Genomic DNA, 11,974 nt, shown 5'->3' with positions numbered 1-11,974 from the left:
GGGTGTTCGCTGCTGTAAATAGCAGCTGTTGGGAAAAGGATGGATGGAACCTCCAGGCCGGACGGGGAGCACTAAGCCCTTCAGCCCTACCTACTACTTGCTCACTGGGCAGACAAAATGTCGCTCACGTCATTCGTCTAATTCGGCGCTCTATCGCTGCACAGGTATTACCGTAGAGTGCTGCATGGTTTGCCCAGCTTGATTGCCGGCACTATGGGACGTTAGACTGTGAGCTATATACGGGGATACGTTCTTCCCCGGGAATCCGTCACCTCAGGTAATCAATAAAAGCCCCCTCGAAGCTGCTAGAAAAATTGTGTGTGAAAATCGAGCAGGAACTCTGCGATGATGATGGTATTCCTCCTCCCAGCAGTCTGGCTGGGCAGCTGTTATCTATTAAACATGCACGGATCTCAAAGACGCAAATTTCATGTGGACCCTGTGGCTCCCTTTTACGGCGCAAAAGAAAGCCGGCGCTTTTTCCATTTTCCTTCAGACATGGCAGCTATACCATTGGTTCCGCTGGCTTGGAACCAGCAATGACAGTGCCAAGGCCGTCAGCGTGAGTCTTCATGACGATAACTTTATCAGCCTGGACACAGACACAAGATGCGTCAAGCAGGGAACGGAACGGGTCTTCACGGCCATGGGGATGCGTCCTGTCACGGCCACAATGATCTAGGTCTTACAGCCTCATCATCATCCACAAGACACGGATACGAGAGACCTCCATCATGGACGGGAGCTTCACGGCCGTGAGGAAGTCAATGCTCTTATCGTTGCTACGAGGATCCGAGTCCATTCGAGGGTTACCTGAGATCAAGTGACTGCATAACCATGACTAGCCATAGGACAAACCAAGGGTAGCGACAGGGGATATGATGTCACCACCACTGTTTGATCTATCTGGAGGCCCAGCGTCTATAGTGCGAAATTGAGATCTGGGGCGAGGGGCTCGCCTAGGGAGTTGAGGTTTCTCACTAAGACTCACTGAATGTGTTGCTTCCGTCCCTTCTACATTCGATGAGAAAACAATCGTTGATTGCTAATGGAAACCACGCTTCGCCATGTGTGCTTACCCTGCTTCGGTGTCGCCCTGATGTCCTAATCATGCAGCCTGAGATGACTTTAATTCACTCACTCCGTCCATCAACTTTTCGCTTCTATAATCATTCTAGCGCAAAACATCTCTCGGAGCTGGCTGCATCGTTACCCCACCCTGTGTAGACATGAACGTTAGAAAGATGCGGATAAAGGCCATGTAGAGGGAAGATGGAAGGGTGACATGACACTCACAGTTCGGCATGGTGACGATCTTCCCTGCACCGAAGAAGAGGAACGTCAACAACATGTTGAAGTTGAATCCAGCATCAAAAGCAGCTGCTAAGATGTAGTTCCACCTTGCCCACAAGTCGTAGCGGTAGCGATAGGCCCAGAACATGACAACAAAGCCTCCGATGAAGCTACTGAAGTACCCAGTGCTGATGTTGCCGTAGAAGCTCGACATGGACGAGAAGAAGATGGTCGTGTTCCACAGCTGGAACTTAGCGCGTGGGAACAGGCGGTGCAGCCCGTAGATGAGCACCGGCGCAAAGGCCCCGACGAGGAAGCCATAAGGGAGCACCTTGTAGATATGCTGCTCAAAGAGTCGACGCGGACCGATGAGCACGTACTGGACGCCCATTGTAAGGTTCGACGTGAGAGACTGCGCCGTCCACTGATGCGCAGGGTCCTCTTTTGCCCCCGTAAGGTAGTCGAACTTGGTATCAAGCACCCATCTGACAACGGCATAGTTGATGGGCACCCCAAGGAAGGATCCGAACACCTGCGAGAAGAACACAGCCCTTGGGCTGAGATGGACGTAGTGCCCGATTTTCATGTCCTGAAGGTTAAGCTGAGCACGATACCATGCGTTGCCTGCGATGGCGCCATAGGCGGAGGCGCCTGTGGGATTCTTGAAGCCGCTGACCGAGTTGACCATCAAGCCGTACAGGAGCTCGTTGACCGTCCCGATAGCCAACTGGAAGTTACTAAGAGCATACAGCCAGCCCAGCGGTACAACCAAAAATGCACCCGTTGCAATGGCAACAAAGTAGGTCCACACGGGAATGAACTAGGTAGAGAACCGGTCAGCAAACGACTTGCGCCGAGGTTAGAAAAGCGCCAGGTGTCCATACCATGTTGCCGGTAGCAGTAATGGTCACCAGCGAGACGAAAGATGCCGCGAAGAGCGCCAGAAACCACCATAGCGGAACCTCTTTGTAGGAACGCTGCAGGATGCTGAGCTGGTCGTTGTACTGTGAGCTGATCTCGGACCCGCTCTTCATACGCTCCATCATCTTGAGGAAGCTGCTCTTGATACTCTTCCATCCAAAGAGGCCGGCCCAGATAATGGCAGACGTGTACGCGGCATAGTCGAAGAACATGGTCCAGAGCACGTGGGTGCTGACGAAGGGAGGGCCGAGCTCCTGGTACGCCGTTTCGTTGAATGTGACTTCGGGGGTCAGAAGTTGGGTGATGGGGTAGGACGTCCCATTCTCGAGGAACAGTCGGTTAGACATCAGGTGCTCGTGCCACTCTCCCAAGTGACCGTACTTCGCAGCCGGTAGCAGTACCCAGACGCTGCAGACAAACCCGGAAAATATGACAACTTGCGTCCACCACGGAGTCAGGAACAAGCTTCCGCTGGAGGAGATGTTGGACCAGTCGAGTGAGAGATTCAAAAAGCCGAGTCCCCCGAAGCCGGCGCCGACAAAGTTTGCCACGGCGTTGTTGGGCGCCACCCAGCAGAGGAACGCCAGAGAGCCCAGCATCGGGAACACGTATTCCGGAAGAAACTGCCACAGGGTCATGCCGAGAAGAGCCCAGAAGAAGACCTTTGTCTGCTTCCGGGACGAGGCTGTCGGGCTCTCGCGCTGCTTCTTCTGCGTCTCGAAGAGGGCGGTCTGGCAGAGAGCCGTGAACCAGGGGAATTGGGGGTCGTAGATCAGGAACTGTCTCGCCAACGCCGCGAACGAGTATCCCGTCCAGACGATCCCCCACATGAAGAAGATGGCCGCGGCAGGGTGGATGCGAGAGTTGAAGTAGAGCTCGGCCATGGCCACAGGGGTGTAGCCGAGGTTGTACGTGGCACCCGAGGCCGCCGAGATGGTAACGAGCACGTGTTCCTTGACGTTGAAGGGACCCGGGTTGAGGTTGAAGCTGAACCTCGTCAGGGGCACTCTGACTTCCCACGCCGGCAGGATCTTGGCGAGCCACACCCCGGCGTAGCTGGACGCGATCTGCACGAAGAAGATGGAGTACGGCGCGTAGGTCGTGCGGAAGTGGCTCATCATCGACAAGAAGGCGCCGGGGATGACGAAGACGATGGTGAGGAGGAAGTACCGGAACGTGAGGCACGGCAGTTCCGGATCGTCGTGCAGCGAAACAATGCGACGCACGTAGGCTGGAATGTCCCGCAGCCTCGGGTCGTCCTCGTCGAACGCCTCCTCTTCGCCGTTAGCTTGCGTGGTGAAGACGAAGGGCGGCTTCTCCATGTCGCCCTCGGTATACGGAGCCGCCGGTTCGCTCGACCTTTTCTCGGGCGTGCCGCTGCTGGGGGTGTCGACCGAGATTGCATCGCCGTTGCCCGGGCCGCCCGCCTTCGGTCCCCCGGCGATCTCTGGCTGCTGCTGTTGTTGTTGTTGGTGTTGCTGCGTGGCCGGAGACATGGTGGAGATCTCTTGTCGGAGCAGCCGATCGCCAAGATGCTTGGAAAGATAACGCCACACGGGAGCCAAGTCAGCCAAGCCTGGGGGAGATCAAGGTCGTCTGCTTCCGAACCCAACCTTCCCCCCGTGTTGCCGGGTGTTACATTTTTATATCATCTACCTTCTCGTACTGGGTCCTTCTGTCGCCGCCCACACTTTGAACGCATTTCCGTTTGTGGGAGGCCGAATCGATTTTTGCAACTAGCTGCGGAGCCATCGATGGTGTGATCGGTGGTTCTTCCCATACCATTATATTGTCTGTGTTGCCCAAAGGCCTGAGTCTTCCCGGAAGTGCGGCTTCTTGCAGTGGCACCGGCTTCAAGATTGCAACCTTGCCGACATTTCTAATGGGGAACAGAGGGTCCCGCTGGACCGTCCACCATCGATTGTACGGTCTGTCGCAAATTGCCATGCTGCTTTCAACTGACTCAATCACATCACTGCAGGAAAGCATCCCCCAAACGACACCGTAGTAAGCTGCAGAAGTCCCTCGAGTCCTCGTGGCAAATGCGCAGTGATTATCTCCCGAAAGCTTCTTCACGGATTTCGGTACATAATAGCAATTGCGCCACCGGCAAAAGTTCCTCGAGTCAGGATCATCCTCGATCACCGCAGCCACTAACCGGCCTAGTCGAGATGGTTCACAGTGGAACGGCGGTGGGTTTGCCGGACCAACCCAACATGGCTGGAGTTTGCGATTTGAGTACGTAAAAGCAAGACCTCTTTTCATTGGGCAATTCATGGTTAAGCTAAATAAAGTACATGGCTCCAAAGTGTGGCATTCTACCGTCCTTCACATTCGACCGCATGGGGGAAAAAACCATCCCACAACAAGCCAAAGACTGCTTGATCCTCGCTCAAGCCCGGTTGGCATACGCAGAGGTGTTAGAGAGAGCTGACCGACCAACATGGCCACTTCTTAGTTCCAAGGTCGAAGCTGTCCGCCGTTCTTCAAAGTGTACGTCCGCCCCTGGAGCCACAGGCTCTCGGGCGCAGACTTGTCGTACGCCACAGTAGCGTTTCTGTCCACGACACGGCTGATATCGCCGCCGGTGATTGAAAGACCTCGGACGAACGAGTTCTTGGTAACTGTCCATGTGCTCGTCTCATCGATCTGCACCGTCAACCCCCCACGGCCGTTGACGAGAGACGCGTTTGCACCGCCTTCCCAGCTACTGTTAGCGAGTAACCGAACAGCAACGGTGCAGCCGCCTCTTGTGACGATGTCGCCAGAGATACCGTAAGTGTCTGTGATTGTTAGAGATGAGTTGGACGATATCGGGTTTCCGCTCCAACGCTGGGGCTCGATCCGCTCAAGATCCCGCGACGCAGTGCTCGTGTCCGCGAGAAGCAGGATTCCCGACGGGTTATCGATCCAGGCACTCTTCAGTATGATCTCGGCCGAAAAAGTTGCCAAGTAAAAGGCTGGGCCCTCGCGAACCGTGAGATTAAGAGACGTTGCCTCCAATGTGCCAGTACCATGCTGTGCGGTGATGGACCAGTCGAAGAAGAGGAAGCCACCAATCGTTCCCGATGTGATGGTAGAGCCGCTGAGATGCATATACTGGGGTCCCTCCATGATGATGGCAGGGGACGCATCGGTCCATCCAGTCAGGTTGTACGACATTGTTCGCCTCAGCGAGTACATCAGTGGAGAGCCCGGCCCCGTGGTGTGGGCAACACCCCCTTGGCTGTGAATATTCAATCCAGCGAGGGTGGGCGACCTGAAGCCACCCGAGCAGTGGCGGAGATCAGTGACATTGAGGGTGGCCTCCTGGACAGAGAAGAGGCCGATGGCGCCAGGACCACTGCTGTACAATCGAGGAGCATCAAGAGTGGCTGCCGTTCCGGCTCCTGTAGCATACAGGTTCATCGACCCGTTGTGGGTTTCGATTCGACCGGAGAATTGCAGAGTTGTTCTCTCTCCCTGTATGAAGCCAAGGCTAGCATTCTTGTTGTGTCCAGCCAGTTCAAGGAGGAAAGGCAAAAGGTACCTACCGCAAGAATGGCTGAGTTATAACCAGTGCCGAGTGACCGGGGAAGGTCTTCGGGTGCTCCATACTTCTCTACTTGGGCCTGCAAGAGCTCGACTGTGACGCCGGTCATGTAGAGTACACTGGTCTGGTTGAGACTGGTCGAATACGATTGGCCGGTCTCGGATGTCTGGAGTTGGTCGAAGATTCTTTGAGCGACGACTGAGATACAGATTAGTGTTGGTGCAGGAAGAAGATTACCTGGCTGGGAATCGTTGAATAGACGTGACAAATGCTGTAACATACTGAGCCTCGTCTCAGTCGTCACTGGAACGTAATTGGGGCGAATGGCGTTGTCGGCTGCCCATCGCGCAGCATCGTAGCCATCATCTCGACATGGGTCAAGCGCTACAGGAATAGAGCCCTGGGCTTTGCTGCAGAGGAACATAATCTCAACAGCTAGAGCGAGAAAACCTTTCTTGGCCATGATCTCAAGAGTGTATGTAGGTTGGGTGTTTTCGCCCCGGGTGCTTCGAAGGGAGATATTCCAGGTTCAGCCGGTTCAAGTAATGGCCTGGGCATTAGCAGACTCGCTGATGGTTTGACAGGTTATGTTTTACCCTGAGACTTGTATCGTGTACAAACGGGAGGAGAGCATTCTGTCCATTGGATCAAATAGTAGATGGTAATTGCAAAGTCGTTCACGGTGTAGCCACATGTCTTGGCTGTGGTTCCTCGAGACAGGTGCAGATAAATAACAAATCAAACATTTTCGAAATGGCCCAACTTTGAAGCACTAAATATCGGTATAATTAAAAGTCTCTGGATTCAAACAAGTCTATGATATGTCTGGTTGATTGGATAGGCGGCACTCAGCAGCCACTGAACTCTCTCACAGCGTAGCCCATGAATCAAACTCTTCAAATGTAATTTTCATCTTGCGGAGTCACAAGGTCGCACTCTTTTGAGACAATTTAACGATTTCGTGACCCGAAAGAGCTGCTGTGCTCGAATGAGAGGGGCATGTAAGCGTCACGCGGCGTAGGTAGTAGAAGGAGACTCGGCTTGTTATCTTGAGGGCAAGGGATTGTGCCTTTGAGTGATTCGGCTCCTTTGAACACTGCCTCAAAGATTTAAAGTCCCTCTGCTGTTGTTGCAAAATTTACTCCAAGATCTCGCCATCGATGCCTTCCGTTCCGTCATGAGGCCCGATGTACACGATGTCGTGGAAGATTTGAGTCCAGACTCCGTCCTCCTTTCTCCACCAATACTGCACTTTGACCAAGAGATCATCTGCGTTATTGGCTTCTTCTTCCAACCTCTCATCCCATAAATCAACCCTCATGCCAACCCACCCCTCCTTGATTGCCTTATTACGGACCTCCAGCACCGAAGCAAAGCCAGCGGGTGCAACTTGCTCGTCAGTACCAAACTCATGTTCGGCGTCTCGAAGCGGTCGAATGGTGTAGAACGCTCTTTTTTTGGGTGCCGTTGAGTTGTTCTTGGCAGCGTGCTCATGGAGGTATCTCACGATGGTGCCCCTGGTTGTGGCGGCGAAGGATGGATTTGGGCGACAGATCTGATAACAAGATGGGCTGAAGAATGCACCCTTGGCGTCAATATCGATAGTGTGTCGATAAGAGGCATACAAGTTCTTGAGATGGGCAGCGAGATCGTCGTCAATCGAAGGGAAAGTCATGGTAGTTTGCGTACTGGCGAGATTGACGAGATCGTAGTCTTGAGCTAAGGCAGTCTCGCTGGCAAGGACATGACGACAGCCGGACTGAGAAATAAAGAATATGAGCCATCCTGGGCATCTCGGCATTTAAATAAAACATGAAAAGCTCAGTTAGTGGTTGTGATCGGGTCATCTTTTAGCGTCATGCACGATAGGCGCCACTGCGCGGTGATGGTATCAAAAATAGGGCTTTACTCTCAGAGTGACTCTGAGGCTTACGTCATCCAGGAATGTAAGACACATGTCGTAAAGGTGTCTTATTTGGAAGGGAAGATAACATAAATGCTCTCGCAAGAATAGGCAGCACAAGAGACAGGCTGTTATTGGGTTAGGGCCTTGCTAGAGTCCGCATCAAACCCTGGAGGAGGACAGAACAATTGCAAGGTGCAATGAAACGACATTACAAGGTTAACTCGAAGATTTGTCTTGGAAGAGAGACCTGTAGCCTGTAGGCAATGGATCCGAGAACGATCAAAACGGAGAGGGTCTGGATCGAAGCATGCTGTGAGCTGTGACAATGATTGGTTCTTCAAGAGGTGTTCCTACATGAACCATCTTCGTTGTGGCTCATCAATCTTCGGCACCTGTGTTTCCTGTTTGCTTATTCGGGCGTTTAAAGCTCTACATGACACACGCAAACGCCTTGCGGCCGGCAATGATGTGAAACTCTTTGTCCGAGAAAGGCAACAGACCGGATTGTTGGGGAGTTACTGCACACCACACTGGAAACACAGTGCAGGGCCCATGCCGGCCGTTTTCGAGTTTCACCTCACCTGTCGAAATGCCGCCTGAAGTCTGGAACAGAGCCAAGGCCGGATGGGATGAAGTCCCAAATGTTTGGAATGTTCTCATTGTGGTCATCACCAGTCAGGTCCTCTGGAGCGATGCGTTCTAATGACCACCCCCGCAGTCTTTTCACTGAGATGGCGAGAACATCAATGCAGTTGAGGGTTAGGAACCTCTCCAAACCCGAAGAGAGAGAGGAATGAAACGGCTAAGTCTCGCTCGCTGACACAGGACGGGGCGTTGGCAGTCAGAACGGATTTAAGTATGTCATTTTCGTCATCTAATATGATGGTGTGTGGGTCTTATTCTATTATTCTACAAAACCATGTACCTGTGACTGTCATAACTCATCCGCCAGCCATCTGATGACGCGGAGCGACTCCATGACCATCTGATGCCTATGACTGACCTCCCGCGAGGCCTGGTCACCCATCATGGCCATGGGAGAGTAGCTCCCGTTCGGCGAGGGGTCTAGACTCCCGTCCGTATCCTGGCTGACAGCGTCCTGATAATCAAAACTGAAAGCGGTGTTTGAAACAGGTAGCATCTGGCCCTTGCCATGAGCGGCGGGAGTTGACAGCGAGCCGACAGCGAAGCGGCTCTCGGTAGATTTGTGCAGCCTCTTCATCATGCGAGACAAGAGAAACACGACCGAGTTGACGTCTAAATCGAACGGACTGACAAGGTTGAAGTTGTTCAAGGTTCCGCCGGGGGTATTGTTGAAGAAAGGTTGGGATAAGCCAAAGTCGCTCTCGGGGCTTTGCCACTGGCTCTGTCGCGAGCGTTGCAGGGAAGCCTTTAGGGCCCCCAGAAGCTCGTCGTACGAATCCAGGAGAAGAAGATAACTGGTCATGAATAGAGAAATCGTAAGTGCGTGATTGGGTGGTTGCTGGCGCTGATGCTGATGCTTATGCTGATGTTGTTCTTGCGAATTCGATGCATTGTTCATAGGCCCATTAGCGGCGAAGGTGGTGGTGGAAGTAGTAGTAGCGTCTGCTACCGGGCCCCAAGACGTCGACGGCGAGATGGATCGTCGCCCTTCCACGCTCTGTCTCAGCGGCGATAAGCTTTCCACGACATCGATGAGTGTCTCGGTGGATTGGACGGTTGTGTTGATGAGCATCGACAACCCGTTGATGTCTTGTGACTTTGCCATGCGCCTAGCGAACAGGAGCGACTGGAGATCAAGCAGACGTTGGACTGCCGACTCTGACGACTTCACATTGGCCTCGGGCGAAGAGGGTAGGGTGTCGCCAGCGTGGGATTCGGCGTGGCCCATCCCGGGTGCTTGATCGCAACCAGGCATCCAGGAGTCCTCGGAGCTGTTGGGCAGAGAGCCAACAGTTGTCGGGGGAGTGAGAGGCATGTCATGCGGCCCAGTCATAAGGGCTTCGTCTTGCCGGTCCAAGAGCCTCAGCGAGTCGGTGTCCATCCATTCGGTCGGCATGAGCTTTGCGTCATGATCTTGCAAGAGCCCGAGTAGCGGGTCCTCGAAGCTGTTGGCCCACCCATGTCCTTCGTCCTCGGATGGATGGCCCGGCACGATGCCGAGACCGTATTGGAACTCGCCCACCTCGTTGATGCCGGGCGGCAGAACATCGGACTGGTTTGTCTGAATGGTTGTGCTGGACATTGTCGAAGATCGGCGAAACGAGGGTGGTGGTGGTGGTGGTGGTGGTATTGGCTGGGCGGCGTCCTCGCTCAACCGCTTCTTGGCCGGCCTGCCCATCCGGCGGGGCGGGCTGTAGAAACAGTCGATCTGAAGACGCTGGCATCTCTCGCACTTTGAAGCGCCGGACTCTCTTGAGCACCGGCTTTTGAGCGCGCGGCAGCGGTCGCAGGCACTTCTTTGTGAGAACAGCATGGTTGTGAGAGTTGCGGGAAAGTTTGGTCGAGGAGGAAGAGAAAAGGAGGCTGGTAACGTTTACTCTAGCAGATGACGAAGGCTGAAGCTTATATGATTTTCCATGTCAGCACTCTATCTACCTTTTTGGTGCTCAAAATAGGTAGGTGACCTTGCCAAGACGCCTTTCTGTGGCCCAGCGTTGCCAAGGCGTCCTGCGGGTTCGACTCATGTCAGGGTTCCAGCGCGGGGGCGCGAGAGACCCCCGTCGGATCTAGATGAGATGTCTCGCTTCAACTTACCTTTTCTTCCTGGGGGAGTTGGCTGTCATGCGCATAGCCAAATTCTTATTTTAAGGTTCTCAAGAAACTTCCAATGTATGACATATCGATTCAGTGCACTGATGGGCCATGGATAAGTCCTGACAAGCTGGCACATGTTGGCTCAACCTCAACTCTGGAATGTTGTAGATCTTTTGGTTAGGGTGTGTGTGGGGGGAGGGAAGGGTTGGTATGTACAACAAAAAGGTCAGTGATGTAACGGGATAGTGCCGATAAAGAGAGTTCCGACGAGTTCTCATGTGTCTGCAATAGCGACCACCTAGAAACTTTCTTTTCATTGTGACCCACCCGGGTGCAGAATGCTATACGGCGAAGACGGTGTGGCCGTTTACGTGTGTTTATTGAGACGGATTGCGTGCTTGATTTCCAGAGTCAGCAGCCAGAGTTGATTGACTCGGCGGGAGCCTCCCCTCACAGCACCGTCTGTGATGATTGTGCGTGTGTAATTGCGCTCGACATGAGACGAATCAGATGCTCACTTGATGGACCTCAATTCTAAAAACAACGCAATGCCAAGCCCAAAGCCTCAGCGCCAGCGAAAGGCGCATATTTGGGGATCGATTTGGCCAAGAGATTGATGGTCGATCGAATTGAGAACCCGTAGAAAAGCGTACAGCATCTACCCGGTTTGTCGACGGGAATACCCCAAAGGGATCGACTGGTGCGCCTCAAAAGGTGTCTTGGCGAGTTTGAGATGCTCGAGTCGGCCTGCCACAATGCTGGGCCCCGTTTTGTTGCTGCGTGAGTAAAATTAGACTTTGTACTCGACCGACTAGTAATCAGTTTGGTCTCCATTCCTTGTCATGCTATATACCGCCGCGGGGGGGGACGGGGAGGGGGGGGGGGGGGGGGATGTCATAACCGGCGAGCCGCCAACCCTGGGCTCCCGGCGGCCGCGACTAGTGCCCGCGGCCACGGGTTTCGTCCGCCGCCCGATCGACGCCCCGGCACGTGTGTGTCTATCTTTGGGGGGCTGTGGTCACTGCGAGATGGAAACAGTGACTTTGGAACATGGCTTGGGCTCTTGGCATTGAAAGCAAAATAGATTGCTCGAGAAACATTGAGCGAGTATGCCGGTATGCTGCTATTACCTACCAAGGACTCAAAGGCGAGCAGAAGTGTACTGTAGTTGACCCATACCCTAAGGGCTTTATTCCCGGCCTTACTCAACAGCCTCTACCGTCGTAACCGTCGGCCAAATCCTTTCAAAAGGTGTGCCGAGTGCTGACACGACGCAGAGCAGGACCTTGTTGCTAGCTCGAGCTTATCCGTACCCTTTTCTGAAATTTAACCGCCTCTCGATAGGCAAAAAGGGAAGGACGAAACGGTAAGACGACAAGACGAACTCGTAGATCACATGAACTCAATGCTGGAACTTTCGCTCTCGGGTCAGATGCTCGATCCAATGCTTCCTGACTGCCAGCCACCGCCTGAGTCACGACCCCTGACTTCACTCGCGGCCCGGGTGCATTGGCCAACCCAGTTTGCCCGGTCACCTTTCAGACCTGTTTCAGCTGGCGTTGTGGTGGCGTTCAAGCTGACCA

At 53.7% G+C, this 11,974-nt stretch overlaps 4 protein-coding genes across 4 annotated transcripts; all 4 read right to left on the bottom strand.

The window, feature by feature from the left end:
- Positions 1–388: 388 nt before the first annotated feature.
- CDEST_03941 (Putative oligopeptide transporter, OPT superfamily) lies at positions 389–3,957 on the bottom strand. Its single transcript, XM_062920100.1, has 4 exons — positions 2,178–3,957; positions 1,297–2,113; positions 1,080–1,219; positions 389–1,014 (listed from the first exon to the last, which is right to left on the bottom strand). Exons 1-3 carry the CDS (start codon positions 3,708–3,710, stop codon positions 1,170–1,172), a joined length of 2,400 nt encoding a protein of 799 aa, XP_062776151.1. The 5' UTR covers positions 3,711–3,957; the 3' UTR covers positions 389–1,014; positions 1,080–1,169.
- Positions 3,958–4,668: 711 nt separating this feature from the next.
- On the bottom strand, positions 4,669–6,209 carry CDEST_03940 (Putative autotransporter, pectate lyase C-like domain superfamily; the record flags this gene model as incomplete). The annotated part of the gene is made up of 2 exons (XM_062920099.1): positions 4,669–5,676; positions 5,748–6,209. The coding sequence occupies 2 exons, from the start codon at positions 6,207–6,209 to the stop codon at positions 4,669–4,671; spliced, it is 1,470 nt and encodes a 489-aa protein (XP_062776150.1).
- Positions 6,210–6,884: 675 nt separating this feature from the next.
- Positions 6,885–7,421, bottom strand: CDEST_03939 (uncharacterized protein; the record flags this gene model as incomplete). Its single annotated transcript, XM_062920098.1, has 1 exon — positions 6,885–7,421. The coding sequence occupies one exon, from the start codon at positions 7,419–7,421 to the stop codon at positions 6,885–6,887; it is 537 nt and encodes a 178-aa protein (XP_062776149.1).
- Positions 7,422–8,505: 1,084 nt separating this feature from the next.
- On the bottom strand, positions 8,506–10,175 carry CDEST_03938 (Putative zn(2)Cys(6) fungal-type DNA-binding domain-containing protein). The gene has a single exon (XM_062920097.1). It carries the CDS (start codon positions 10,108–10,110, stop codon positions 8,587–8,589), a length of 1,524 nt encoding a protein of 507 aa, XP_062776148.1. The 5' UTR covers positions 10,111–10,175; the 3' UTR covers positions 8,506–8,586.
- Positions 10,176–11,974: the final 1,799 nt, after the last annotated feature.

The sequence above is a fragment of the Colletotrichum destructivum genome, chromosome 2, assembly GCF_034447905.1.
Source record: "Colletotrichum destructivum chromosome 2, complete sequence".
NCBI lineage: Eukaryota > Fungi > Ascomycota > Sordariomycetes > Glomerellales > Glomerellaceae > Colletotrichum > Colletotrichum destructivum.
Note: the sequence above shows the minus strand (reverse complement) of the source record. Positions and strands in the feature narration are given on the sequence as shown.